At 46.6% G+C, this 14,169-nt stretch overlaps 1 protein-coding gene across 1 annotated transcript in view; it reads left to right on the top strand.

Annotated features, from left to right (window-relative positions):
- POMT2 (protein O-mannosyltransferase 2) overlaps positions 1–14,169 on the top strand; it is a 48,044-nt gene that overhangs the window by 30,785 nt on the left and 3,090 nt on the right. The window contains exons 11-20 of the mRNA XM_007106982.4: positions 3,619–3,688; positions 5,628–5,706; positions 6,860–7,011; positions 7,460–7,551; positions 8,637–8,713; positions 11,875–11,946; positions 12,229–12,288; positions 12,381–12,486; positions 13,344–13,484; positions 13,660–13,774. Of these exons, the coding sequence (XP_007107044.2) occupies positions 3,619–3,688; positions 5,628–5,706; positions 6,860–7,011; positions 7,460–7,551; positions 8,637–8,713; positions 11,875–11,946; positions 12,229–12,288; positions 12,381–12,486; positions 13,344–13,484; positions 13,660–13,774 (964 nt within the window). The remainder of the gene's footprint in view (positions 1–3,618; positions 3,689–5,627; positions 5,707–6,859; positions 7,012–7,459; positions 7,552–8,636; positions 8,714–11,874; positions 11,947–12,228; positions 12,289–12,380; positions 12,487–13,343; positions 13,485–13,659; positions 13,775–14,169) is intronic.

Here is a 14,169-nt window from a genome sequence, read left to right as displayed (position 1 = left end):
TTTAATCACAGTTTCAATTTCATTACTTGTGATTGGTCTGTTCATATTTTCTATTTCTTCCTGGTTCAGTCTTGGAAGGTTATATGTTTCTAAGAATTTGTCCATTTCTTCCACGTTGTCCATTTTATTGGCATAGAGTTGCTTGTAGTAGTCTCTTAGGATGCTTTGTATTTCTGTGGTGTCTGTTGTAACTTCTCCTTTTTCATTTCGAATTTTATTGATTTGAGTCCTCTCCCTCTTTTTCTTGATGAGTTTGCCTAATGGTTTATCAATTTGGTTTATCTTCTCAAAGAACCAGCTTTTAGTTTTATTGATCTTTGCTATTGTGTTCTTTGTTTCTATTTCATTTATTTCTGCTCTTCTTAGAAATTTCTTTCCTTCTACTAACTTTGGGTTCTGTTTTCTAATTCTTTCTCTAGTTTCTTTAGGTGTAAGTTTAGATTGTTTATTTGAGATTTTTCTTGTTTCTTCAGGTAGGCTTGTATTGCTGTAAACTTCCCTCTTAGAACAGCTTTTGCTGCCTCCCATAGGTTTTGGATTGTCGTGTTTTCATTGTCATTTGTCTCTAGGTATTTTTTTATTTCCTCTTTGATTTATTCAGTGATCTCTTGGTTATTTAGTAACATACTGTTTAGCCTGCATGTGTTTGTGTTTTTTACGGTTTTTTCCCTGTAATGGATTTCTAATCTCATAGCATTGTGGTGGGAAAAGATGCTTAATATGATTTCAATTTTCTTAAATTTACTGAGGCTTAATTTGTGACCCAAGACGTGATCTATCCTGGAGAATATTCCATGTGCACTTGAGAAGAAAGTTTAATCTGTTGTTTTTGGATGTAATGTCCTATAAATATGAATTAAATCTGTCTGGTCTACTGTGTCATTTAAAGCTTGTGTTTCCTTATTAATTTTCTGTTTGGATGTTCTGTCCATTGGTGTAAGTGAGGTGTAAAGTCCCCTACTATTATTGTGTTACTGTCAATTTCCCCTTTTATAGCTGTTAGCAGTTGCCTTATGTATTGAGGTGCTCCTATGTTGGGTGCATATATATTTATAATTGTTATATTTTCTTCTCAGATTGATCCCTTGATCATTATGTAGTGTCCTTCCTTGTCTCTTGTAACATTCTTTATTTTAAAGTCTATTTTATCTGATACGAGTATTGCTACTCCAGCTTTCTTTTGATTTCCAAGTGCATGGGATATCTTTTTCCATCCCCTCACTTTCAGTCTGTATGTGGCTCTAGGTCTGAAGTGGGTCTCTTGTAGACAGCATATATATGGGACTCAGACAGCTGAGGCTCAGACTTAATCCAGAAGAGGTTACCTGGACATGTGCCTGGGGCACACTGTGGCTGCTTTCATTTCTGATTTAGAGCACACCAAGCCTTGCAGACCCCAGCATGTAGTACAGCTCAGGTTGTCTGGATGTGATAGAGGGCCGCTGTCCACTGGTCATCCCAGGCCTGGGCCAGTCTCTTGGAGATCTGCAGGCCTGCCAGCCCTGTGGCTCGGCTCGTCTAGGCTGGTGCCTGGGACCTCCCTCAATGCCTGCGCATCTGCCTCTGACAGTCCAGGGTGAAGCTGCTCTGAAGCACACCTATAGGGCTCCCAGGGCTTTGTGACAAGGGCTATGTCTGATTTTCTGGTTTTTTGGTCAGACAGCTGGCTACCTGCAGACTGTGCCTTTTGCTGCAGCCGAGAAGAGATCAGAACAGAGGGCATCTCCTGCTCACCGTCTGATTGTCTTATGCCATAGGTGTTCTCACTTCAGCAAACACCACCTGGCTCAGCCTGTCTCGAGTCAGCTGCTCCTGGCCTTTGTGGGGAAGTGGGCAGCTGCTCATCTAAATTTACCTTCTCTGTTCCTTTCCCACCTTCCCTTATTGTCATGGGTTTTAGGCTTGAAATGTGGCCTACATGACCACTGTCTTTGCATCCTACTCCTCAGTAATATAAATTATGACACCATTGGGCAGGATCTATTTCTGTCCCTTATAGTACTGTTATAGATTGTGTTTTTATTCAACAGGCCAAACATAAGCAGTCTATTGCAATGAGGGCTTCTGAGGGAGGACCAGCTTTACTTCTAAAGTCATGTGGGCATGGACCAAGTCTTTGAACGTCCCTGTTCTGTTATTCCACTGTGGCTTCCAGGTTAAGGTGGCTGCATATCACTCCGGTGACTAAGGATTCGTGTGAAGGCAGATCACTACAGGCATTCTGGGAAGTGGGAACTGTCTAGACAAAGGTCTTTGTGTTCTTGATGGCCATAAGTGCCCCTCCCCCACAGATCCATATTAAGTAAAACTTCCCTCCCCTTTGACTTATTTGATTTGTCATCTTGCTGATTCTTCTTCTTTTTTTAAAAATAAATTTATTAATTTATTTTTGGCTGTGTTGGGTCTTCGTTGCTGCGCGCAGGCTTTCTCTAGTTGCGGCGAGCAGGGGCTACTCTTGGTTGTGGTGCATGGGCTTCTCATTGCAGTGGCTTCTTTTGTTGTGGAGCACGGGCTCTAGGGAGCATGGGCTTCAGTAGTTGTGGCACGCAGGCTCAGTAGTTGCAGCTTGCAGGCTCAGTGGTTGTGGCTCGTGGGCTCTAGAGCGCAGGCTCAGTAGTTGTGGTGCATGGGCTTAGTTGCTCCGTGGCATGTGGGATCTTCCCGGACCAGGGATCGAACCTGTGTCCCCTGCATTGGCAGGTGGATTCTTAACCACTGTGCCACCAGGGAAGTCCTGATTATTCTTCTTAAGAGACCTTAGAAGGCAGCGCAGGAATGGGCATTTCTACAGTTGAGTTCTCTAATTCTCTTGAGAGCCAGTGATTTGTCCTGGCAGATTTGTGTTTCCTGACCTTGAGTGTTAGTGTCCACTGCCTGGGACAGAAATTTGCAAGGACCTTCTGTATTGCTGTGATTACTGCCAACTCCTTTTCCACTGTCATCACTTTTCTAGATCGTCACTGGTCTTGACTTCTTGACGATACAGAAGTAATTCTTTTCTTTCATCATTTTCTTTGCCTCACGTTTATCAAGTCTATTGCCAGAGACAAGATAATCACTGGCAAAATATGCAGGGTTTAACATTTGATTTTGAAGAGAGCTGGTCAAATGGTCTTTTGCATGGAATTAATATTTGTAAGACTATATTTTTACTTCTAAAAGGAAAATCTTATTTTTTAGCTTCCCAGCTTAAAAATCCTCTAGTGGGGGCTTCAGTGCTTGTCAGATAAAGGCCACATTTCCTAGCGTGGCATACACAGTCTGGCCCCACTTGTCCACACCCTCACCTATGCCCACTCTCCTTCCTGCCCACCCTCCCTAACCATGTGAATTAATTTGCCACTGATTCAGATGAGTTTTGCTCTTTCATACCTCTGTGGCTTTTCCCCACTTGTTCACCTGACAAGTTCTCCCTCTCCTTTCAGAGTCTTTTCAGTCATTATCTCTGGGACACCCTTCCGGTATCCTCTGAGACAGTTCGCTTTGGTCCCACAGCACTCTATCAGTACCTCATGTACATACCACGTTGTACTATAACTCTTTACCAGTAAGCCCTTGATTAATGCTAGCTTAATGGGTGAACGGTTTCAGACATCAATGCTTGTTTCTTCTTGACAGATCCCCTAGACCCTTCACTCCCGGTGGAGTTTGTAAGACATGGAGACGTCATTCGACTAGAACACAAAGAGTAAGTAAATGTGCTGTTTGGGATAAATGAGTGGCATAAGCATCAAAGGTACAGAGCTCTTTTAAGCTGGAAATAAACAGAAGTCACATGTGGATGAGGCTCTAGTAAATGGAACAAGGCTGCTGTGCTAGAATGGGAGAATGATTACTTTGCCTATTTTGGCTTTGGGAAGCTTTGGATTTTGAAGGTACCTTTCAACTGCCCTTTTCCTAGGGGGAAGAAAGAAAAAAATTGAGTTGCCCAAAGCTTCTTCTTAAGGGGCTGCCTTTAGAAAAGTATAGGAGTCTGTTTCTGAATATGGCAAACTGGTTCATTTAACCAGTGTTCTCACTGAAAATGACTAAAAATGCTGGAAAATGTAGAAACATCTTCTTAAAAGCATAAAGAACTGACAAGATAGTAAGGAGTTACTAGGTCAAAATCTCAGTGAAAGGGGGAATCCAGAGAAAAAGTGGGACACTGTGGCCACTTCTGCCTTGAACCCACAATCTTGAGTTTTGATTTTTGGGTTTTGACTGCCTCTAGAGAGAAGAAGTTTTGAAGTCAAAGCTCTAGGCTCACCCAAAGTGGTAAATTATTGTGATCTTCCCCCAAATTTGTAACCCCCAAAGGCTTAGGGTTAGGATAAATCTGCCCCATCTACCTATATCCAGAGTGTGTTTGGGAGAGCAGGGCGGGGGGTGAGGTTGGTGGGGACACTAAATCTGGTTCCTGAGAAGTTGTAATTACCAGTTGATCTTCACATGGATTTGCAACCCAAATTCATTTCACCTGGATGGTCTCAAAATCTTCAGGCCATGAATTTAAATGAACATGGTCCTAAGACTGTGGTAATGTTCCCTAGGTGCCTGGCTAAAAGCAAATGTTAATCCTCTTTTGGGAAAGATGTGGTTATCCATTCCTATAAATAGTTTTTCAGTGACAGTGAATAGTACACAGTAAAAAATAACTAAGCACACAAGGAAATAGGGCACCATGTGCAAGAATGAACAGGAAAAATAAGCAACAGAAGCAGCCCTGCAAAAATTTCATATGAATTGTCAGATACAGAATTTTTTTTTTTTAATCAGGGATTTTTTTTTTTTTTTTGCGGTACGCGGGCCTCTCACTGTTGTGGCCTCTCCTGTTGCGGAGCACAGGCTCCGGACGCACAGACTCAGCGGTCATGGCTCACGGACCCAGCCGCTCCGTGGCATGTGGGATCTTCCCGGACCAGGGCACAAACCCGCGTCCCCTGCATTGGCAGGCAGACTCTCAACCACTGCGCCACCAGGGAAGCCCCAGGGATTTTTTAATATACATATAGAAAAGCTATGAGCAGTGTTTTTTCCCTAGTCAGTAAGATTATGGATTCTTAAAATTTTAATTTTATTATTATTAAATAAATTTTATTTTTAAAACAAATTAAAATTTATTAACTAAATTTTATTTTTTCAAATTTCCAATATTTTTATAACAAACATTGATTACTTGTTATGGATAAAAGTAAGGATTATTACAAAAATCACAAAGTAAAATCTAAATTAAACCCTCCACTTCCCCCACAGATCCCCACTTTGTAAAACCGGTGATAGGAGTAGAAAGCATAGATGGTAGGGAGGCAGTTTACCTATCTCAGGCATACGTAGATTACAAATTTTAATTTTCTTCTCCCTAAACCTGCCTCATAAGTCAGGCTAGCTTGCCTCAAAGCCACCAATGTGTTCAGTCATTCCCCTGCCCCCCACCTGAAGTTGTGGGGTGAACAGGAAGTGAAGCCCCTTTCTTGGCGTATGGTCCAGTACTCCTACCATCTGTCCCTCCCGATATGTTGGATTTAATGGTTTGGATTCTAATTTTTCTTATCCGAACAGATGACTCTGAGTAGCCTTGGTAAAAGAAGAAACATTGCACATCTCTTTTCTTCAGGATAGTGGCACTTCTCTCTTTTAATTTCTAGGACTTCTCGGAATTTGCACAGTCACTATCACGAGGCCCCCCTGACCCGGAAGCACTATCAGGTCACAGGCTATGGCATAGTAAGTGAGCCACTCGAGTGTGAGCAGGATGTCAAAAACTGTGGGGCCTGGCTCAGGGCCATGTGGCGGAACACATCCTCCCCAGAATTCTGGAATGTTCCTAACGATTGGCTGCACAGGGACTCTTAACATTTAGGAACTTTCTGGCTAGGCTTTTTGCTGTGGGAAAGGCAGCCTATGAAGTCTATTTGTTTCCATCTCTTGCCTCCCATAATTACCATGCCATTTTTATGTTCTGACACTTAATAAATGTCAAATATGAATACTGTAAGGGTCTCTTTTAAAATCATATTATACTTAGAAGCCACAGGGCCACAATATGATCCCAGATGAATATACAAGTTTGTCCTTTGCCAGATCCCAAATTCTCATTGGCTTTATTTTTAAGGAGTACTTCCCTGTTCCACAGAGGGATATTGTCCACATTGCTTTGGATTTTTACTGCCTTGGGGTGATGCAGTTAATAGAGGAAGCTCTATGAGTATTTATGGCTTGGGGAGTAATTTGAAAACAGAAACAATTAGTGGGAAAGTAGATTTATGACTATCTGTTACGTTCCCTTCCAAGGGCTTTGGTGCTTCAGTAAAGATTCTGGGTTCCTTAAGGTGGAATTCCCAACCCTCTTTCTATTTGCTCATCCCACATTGTACTAGAGCCAAGACTCTGAACTTCATCTTTTTCTGGTGGGCATTTCCTGAGGAGAATTAGACACAACTGTCTTAATTTCCACAGTACGATATCTAGGCCAGACCTTTCTTCGATGAGTGAGTGTCCCCATGGCCACAGTAATGGATGCAAATAGCCCAAATTTATTTCTGTTGGCACATGGTGATGTCTTGAGTTTAGTTTAAGGGCAAAAACATTTATTTAGAACTTAAACTCTAGTTCTATAAAGTGAAGAATTAGACTTCAGGTTCCAGGAATTATACTACTTTTCTTGGTAGTAATAGCGAGTGCTGGGGCAATGGCAGTCACTTGGTATATTTCTATGGCCCTCTTGTTCCCTTTCCCACCTCAATCATTTAGGCCGGTTTGGTCTTTGACCAAATTGTAACATGATGCCATCTGAAAGGGTGACCATCTCCCTTTTCTGATACGTCTTCTCTAAAGTCATCTTACTTTCTTTGTATTTTTTTCTTGATTTATGTGGCAGAATGGGACAGGAGACTCAAATGACTTCTGGCGGATTGAGGTTGTAAACAGAAAATTTGGAAACCGAATCAAAGTGCTGAGAAGTCGAATTCGCCTCATCCATCTGGTGACAGGTTGTGTCCTGGGCTCCTCGGGAAAGGTCCTGCCCAAGTGGTGAGTCTCTGGGGTTTTGATGTCCCATTAGTGGCTCATGCTTTTCCTTTCACGCTACAAGGAGTATACCAAAAACTTCCATTTCGCAATGGTCGACGTTCACCTCAGGTTTGCTTTTTCTTTGTGGTGGATGGAGGGAGGAAAGGCATTAAGAGTTTTATGGAGCCCAGAGCTCCAGAGTTCCTTTCGTGTTTCATGTGTTGTAATAGTTGAGCATTTGTACATCTGGCTTGTGATAACTCTCTTGATCTATGTCTCTTTCTAAAATGGGAATGTTGTGTGCTAGACTCCTCCTAGGACAGTTGTGGAATATAGAAGTGTGAGGCTGAAAAAAGCATGGCCACTGGGTTGGAAAGAGAGGGGCGCCGTAGATTGAAGAGCAGTTGGCAGTGTTACTCTCCGGTGGGTTTCAGGTCTTCTGAGAGACATCTGTGACTACTTTTCACAGGGCCTGGGAGCAGTTGGAAGTCACCTGCACTCCATACCTAAAGGAAACCCTCAACTCCATCTGGAATGTGGAAGACCATATCAATCCCAAATGTGAGTGAAGCCATGTCCTGGGCTGGCTCTGAAGGGAACATTTCTAACTAACTCTCATCTTAGGAAAAGAAACCTTTACAGACTCTGCTGCCACTTTATCTTATTGTTGCCATTTTCTTCCTTTTTTAAACCTAATCTCTTCATATGAATTGTCTAGATAGGGAGCTCCTTTTTTCTCCCCATCCACTTAAACTTCCCATCCTCTTTAAACTCCTCTCCCTAAAGTGACCAACGACCTCACTCGGGGCCAGAGCTGGTTGTCTCTGGTCACTTTCCTTGCCTCCCGCTGGATATGACTCTCTTGCCGCCTGTAATGCAGGTCCATCTGCTTGCCTCCTGGGCTATTCTATCCCCTCTGTGGTTACCTCCCTACCCTCAAGGCTTAGAGCAGGCCGGTGCTTTCCCTTTCCGCCCCTGTGTGGGCTCCTCCCCTCCCCACATCCAGCCAAGGCTTGTACAGAAAGCAGTGGCTGCAGCCCTTGATCTGATCCCCATATTTATACTACCAGGCTCCAATTGACATTTCCACTCCCGTGTCATCTTCAACTCAACGAGTGTCTGGATTCATCACCTGTCCTCTTAAGCTACCCCCTTCGTGCTTCTGCTTGATTTCTCCTCTTCATGCTTCCCATTTCATTCTTTTTACCACCTATTTTAACCAACCAGCTAATTAACTAAGTAATTAAACAGCTCTTTGTTTAGATGCTGGGAGCCATGTGGGGCCCTGGGGTTGCCTTGGTGAATGAGACAGGCTCCGTCCCTGTCCTCACAGCCCTGCCTCGCGGGCGGAGCAGCATTTGAGGGAGCAGCGTCATGAAGGCTGACGGTGCCGAGGGCTGTGGGAGCTCCGGGGCCCAGGGCTTTTCGTCTGTTGCCATTGCCTCCCTCTGAATATCTGCTGAGTGCTTAATACGTGCTGAATGAATGATCGAGAATCCTTCTGTCTCCTCAACACTCTCACCTGCTTGTTAGCTTGTCAGGAAGGCTACACTCAGACCCTGACAGCAGTGTGGATACCATGGACAGGCAGCCACGAGGAGGGGGTGTGTGAGAAAGGTTTACACCTCTGTCATTTCTTTTTCTAGTGCCAAACATCAGCCTGGACGTGCTGCAGCCCAGTTTTCCTGAGATAATGCTGGAGGCCCACATGGTGATGATCCGGGTACTGTGGCCCCTTCGCATTTGGTGGCTTCTCTAAGAGCTCTTGGGCATCCACAAATTTGGATCGTGGATCAGTAACCATGGTATAGACCCACTGCCCCCTTGTGGAGGACTTAGAAAGTGTCTTCACCTATACTGGCTTACTTGGTCTTCAAAGGCATTGAATGGTGGTGGCAATGATGGTGACGGTAATGATGATGAACATTTATGTAGCTCTTATGTGCCAGGCACTACTCTAAGCACTGCACATATATTAACTTAATACTTATTACAGTCCTCCAGAGATGATTGTTCCCAGTTTACAGATGAGGGAATTGAGGCACAGAGGTTAAGGAGCTTGCCCAGGGTCACACAGCTAAATGTAAGAGGTGGATCCAGGCCTTCAGAGTCAGTGCTAGTTACCACTACACTCCTCTGCCTCTAAGTGATTCTCACATCTGTTGAAGTGGCAGAGCTCCTGAAAATCATAGTGCCCTTGGTTGAAAATCATGAGACACTGATAGGTGATTCCATCATATGAAATTAGGATTAGTTAGGATGAACAGCTAATTTGAGTGTGTTGTTTATATGCAGCATAAAATCCCAACCAAGAGCCCACTCAGGTTCCCAGACAGAAACAAACTGTTTAGGGGGCATGGTTGATTCTTTTTAAGGTTTTAAAGACTCGTCGTTTGTACTCTCTATTGTTAGTAGCTGACAGCTGACATCAAAGGTTTAAGAACAATTGAGAGAAAAAAAATCTTTAAATTGAGAAAGTTCTACCTAGTAGCTTAAAGTTTCCCCTGTGAATTGGAAAAACCCTGATGCGGTTTTGATGTTGAGGGGGAAACCCTCTTTACTTTGGCTTCTGGAAAACCGGTGTTCTGCAGGAACGATGTTTAAGAATCACGGTATCTCAAGCCAGGTTCGTGTATCTGTGCAGGGCTGCAGAGAGGTGTAGCAGTTGTTATTTTTCCCCTGGTGAGCCATTGTCAGTTGGTCTTTCCTGGAAGTGATTATGTACTCAGTAAATATGGTTGACTTATTTCAACAGATTAAATTTAAAAATTCAAATTTTGTCATTTCTGCACATTGGGAGGTGATGAGTTGACAATAAGCGATCTCTGGGTCCCTTCTTCTCTGACTCTCTGCTTGTAGCTGTCACTCTGGCCTGATGACATAGTTCTTTTGAATATGTGCCTGTCAGTCAAAATATCGTTTTAGATCTGGGTAGAATTTTAAGACTAAGTCTAAATAAATAGTCTTATTTTTCCTTTCATTATCTAAGAGGTAGAGTCAAAGAAGAAGAGGGACATAAGGAACCTTTCTTATTCAACTGATGTAGAGTCAGGATGGGGAGAGAGATCAAAATTGTCTGGACTATAGAAACTGCAGGGGACAGGGCTTCTGCTAGCTGAGCAGAGGACCTAAGGCCTGGGCGGAGAAGGCTGCCCAGCCTGCTGAGGTTAGCTGGAATAAGCCCACTAGGCGTTAAGCATAGAGAACAATGTACACATACACATGCCTATAATGGTTACAGATTTTCCTTCCTTCCGCTTCTTGGTTTACTAAAGGAGCTGGATTTCTTAAGAGTTTAATGTGTAGGATGCCCTTGGCTTGTTATAGCTCTGGCTGGAGTCCCTGGGTTTGGGACTGGACTGTACTGGTTTGAAGGAATTGATTTCCCTCAGCAGCTGCTCTGGGGTCCAGAATGATTCATTCTTCATTCAAAGGCCCTTCAGATGGCCATAATGGTCCAGGGGCTGTGCAGCTGACCCCTTTGGGTGTGACACCCCACTGGCACTTTTAACCCTGGAGGATCAATCCAGCCACCGTAGGGAGGCCTGCAAATGATTCCCAAGACCTCAAGGAGTTGGGTTAGTAAGGCACTGGGTGGTGGTTCACTGAACCAGACCTGGATCTTTCTTGGGCTAGGCCAGTGGTTCTCAATAGAGGGCGATTTTTGCCTCTGAGGGGATATTTAACAATGTCTGGAGACATTTTTGGCTGGCATCATGGAGGGGTAGGAATGCTTCTGGCATCTAGTGAGTAGAGGCCAGGGATGCTAAACACCCTACACTGCACAGGCCAGCCCACACCAGAGACTTCTCCAGCCCCAAATGTCAATAGTGCCGAGGTGGAGAAACCCCAGCCTAACTCCTAGCACCTCACTCCCCTTCTTGGGAATGACTTCTCAGTCTGTCCTGATGATGAGGCTGACGCCATCCTGCTGGGTAGGATCCAGGAGCCTGCTCCTTTTCCTTCTTGTTTTAGCAAAGGCCTGATTTTGCCATTTAGAGACAGGTTGTTGAATATTCTTGGCTGTTGGACTAAATGGGCTGTGTCTGGGTCCTTCAGGCTAAAGTGTTGCATTCTCAACCAGAGAGAGCGATATCGCTCCCAGGGGGTAAAATGTATTCTTGGAGGGTGGGAAAAAAAAAAACAACCCTTAACTTTTTAATGTATAAAGCACAGGTATTCCTGCATTATGTAAACAGATATACAGAATAGCTATGGTATTAAAATGTCATGAGGGGACTTATTGTGGTGATTGTTTTGCGATATATACAAATATTAAATCATTATGTTGTATATCTGAAACTAATATGTTACATATGAATTATACCTCAATAAAAATTTCTTTAAAATGTCATGGCTGGGGAGTGTTTAGGGAATAGATGTCTTAAAAAGGTTGAGTGGGGGCAGGCAATAATGGGAAAAAACGCTGAGAAACACTAGGCTAAAGTAACTTTTTCAAAGTCCAGGAACTTAGAGTTTCTGGGTTTGTGTTTGAAATTGGCCTTCCAAGGGAACAAGCAAGTCAGCCCTGATTTTATATGCCCCTCCTCATCCTCTTGACACCTTATCCTTGGCCTGGAGATGGATATGTATTTTGTGCCTGTGGGAAACAAGTCTCTCATTCCTCTTTCTCTCGAGCAGAGAGGGTCTGAATGGACTGTCTTTGCTGGGATATGGAGGCTTGCTTGTTGGGAAAAGTCAGTCAGTTTTTGTGAGCAGGTGGGCAGCGACTGAGAATGAGTGCCTGATTCTTCCCTGCAAGGGAAGGAGAGGGGAGAGGGTTTCTCTTGACACCTGGCCACACATCAGATCCCCGTCCCTCACGTTCCTGTCGGCCTTCTAGAGCTCTGCTTTGACTAGCTTTTCTTTGCCACTTTCCTGCAGGGGAACAATGGCCTCAAACCCAAAGACAACGAGTTCACATCCAAACCCTGGCACTGGCCTATCAACTATCAGGTAGGGCCTGAGGCAAGCAAGAGGGCGTTGAGATTTGGTGGACGTGGGGTGCGCTGGGGGAGCAGGGCGCGGCCTCGCCTGGCTCGCGGTGGCCAGAGGCGGGCTCTGTCTTCTACCCCGATTCGGATCAGCCTTCCCAGGGACCTCCCGTAGAAGGCGCCCACTCCGAGCCTCCCGTCAGGGCTCCCTGTCTACGAAGGGTGACCCGTCTTCCTCCTCCTGGAGCTCGTGCGGCTGGGAGGAGCTGAGCTCTGGGCCAGCAGCGTGTCCTCTGCTCCACAGGGCCTGCGCTTCTCAGGGATCAATGACACCGACTTCCGAGTGTATCTGCTCGGCAACCCGGTGAGTGCCCCGCGCACCGCGCTTTGGGCCCTGAGCTGTGCCCGTGGAGAGCTGCTGCTTTCTCTCACCCTCCTGTTCTCGTTTCCCTGCAGGTGGTTTGGTGGCTGAATCTGCTGAGTATCGCCCTCTACCTCCTCTCAGGGAGCATCTTTGCTGTGGCTGCGCAGAGAGGGGCACGTCTGCCTGCCGAGGTTGAAGGTCGGGTCCCTGGGCTCTCCCGCCCGCCCACCTAGCAGTCAGGAGGGCACCTGCACTGGGGGAGGGCCCGTCTGCTGATGGGCCATCCTTTGCCTTTCCCTCCCCTTCTTCCCTTCTCTTTTGCTTTTTAGAACTCAGTCACCAAATGCCCAGTGCTGTGTTAAACACCACATCCTCCCAACAACCCTATAAAGTAGAGTTTATTACTCCTGCTTTATGGGTTAGGAAATCAAGGCACGAAGAGGTTAAGAAACTTGTCCCAGTAAGGGATAGAACTGAGGTTCACACCCACGCGGACTGAGTTCAGAGCCTTCACTTTTGTCCTCTATGCTCTATGCAGAGCCGCCCACCTTTTCTCTTCTGCCCCTTCCTCATCCCATGGCCTTGTCCTCTAGTCACGTAGAGAGCAGCCCCCAGGCCGTGGGCCACAGCATCTGAGACATTCACACAGGCTCTCTCTGCCTCTGCAGCTCCACGTCTGAACAGACATAGTCCCAGACCGCCCCCTCTCCCACCTCCGTCCTTACCTCTGCCCGCACCTCCGCCCCGTCTGCTGCTGCAAAGACCTGCATGACAGCAGAGATGTGGGAGCTGGAGCTGCAGGCCAGGCTGCCTGCTGCCGGGGTTTGGCGCCCCTGCCGTGGGTGCCGAGGCCTCCCTGGGCCGGGTAGCAAGCAGTTGCTCCTCTCCTGCCAGCTGCTGTAGGATTGTTCAGCTTGGGCAGAGGAGGGAAGGAAGGCCCAACGAGGTGATGTGGCTTATGCAAGTCACACAGCAAGGAAGGGGCAGAGCTGGGCTAGACCAGGCTCTCTGCCCCGTCCCTGTCGGCTGACCGGGCTGTGCTGCTTGGGGCCCAGGGCTGTCCCAGGTCCTGCTGCAAGGAGGCGGGCAGCTCCTGTTGGGCTGGATGATCCATTACTTCCCGTTCTTCCTGATGGGCCGGATCCTCTACTTCCACCACTACTTCCCCGCCATGCTCTTCTCCAGCATGCTGACAGGTCAGCGCTGCCCTCCTAGACCTGGGTAATAAGGGCGGGGCAGGGGAGGAGGCCACCATGGAGCGCCAGCGCTGAGGGGGAGCCCTCTGCTTCCCTGACCTGGGGGGCTCCGTCTGCTGCCTCCCCAGAAGGCATCCTCTGCCAGACCGGTGCGAGGTTTCTCTTCCTTCCATAGGCCTTCTGTGGGACACGCTCCTGCGGCTCTGTGCCTGGAGCCTGGCCTCCTTTTCTCTGGCTGGGCACGTACACGCGCTGGGAATCCTGAGTCTGCTCCTGGGAATTGCCTACAGGTGAGCAACCCCTGCACCTTGCATTGCTGCCCCCCAGCACTGAGGCCTGGGTCCCGGGTGCATTTTAGAACCCCCTGGCATGCTCTTGAAGCACACTGGTGCCCGGCTCCATCTCCAGAGGTTCTGATTCAGTTGAGCCCAGTTTGGGTCCTGTCAGCCAGTTTTTAAAGCTCCCCACGTGACCCGAATGTGCAGCCAGATGGGCGAAGCACGGGCTACCTCTCTGCATTCTTTCCTCTTGCCAGTGGCTCCCAGCTTATGGACCACTCCGGCCCACGAGGGAGGGTGCCCCTCTTTAGTCACGTGGCTCCCAACCAGAAGAGCTCTCAGTGGGGTGAAGGAGCAGGTGGTGGAGGGGCGCCGGGGCTGTGATGCGGGGCTCAGAATGACTAGGA

This window comes from Physeter macrocephalus, chromosome 11 (genome assembly GCF_002837175.3).
Source record: "Physeter macrocephalus isolate SW-GA chromosome 11, ASM283717v5, whole genome shotgun sequence".
Lineage (NCBI taxonomy): Eukaryota > Metazoa > Chordata > Mammalia > Artiodactyla > Physeteridae > Physeter > Physeter macrocephalus.
The sequence above is the reverse complement of the archived record's forward strand: the minus strand, read 5'-3'. Positions and strand labels throughout refer to the sequence as shown.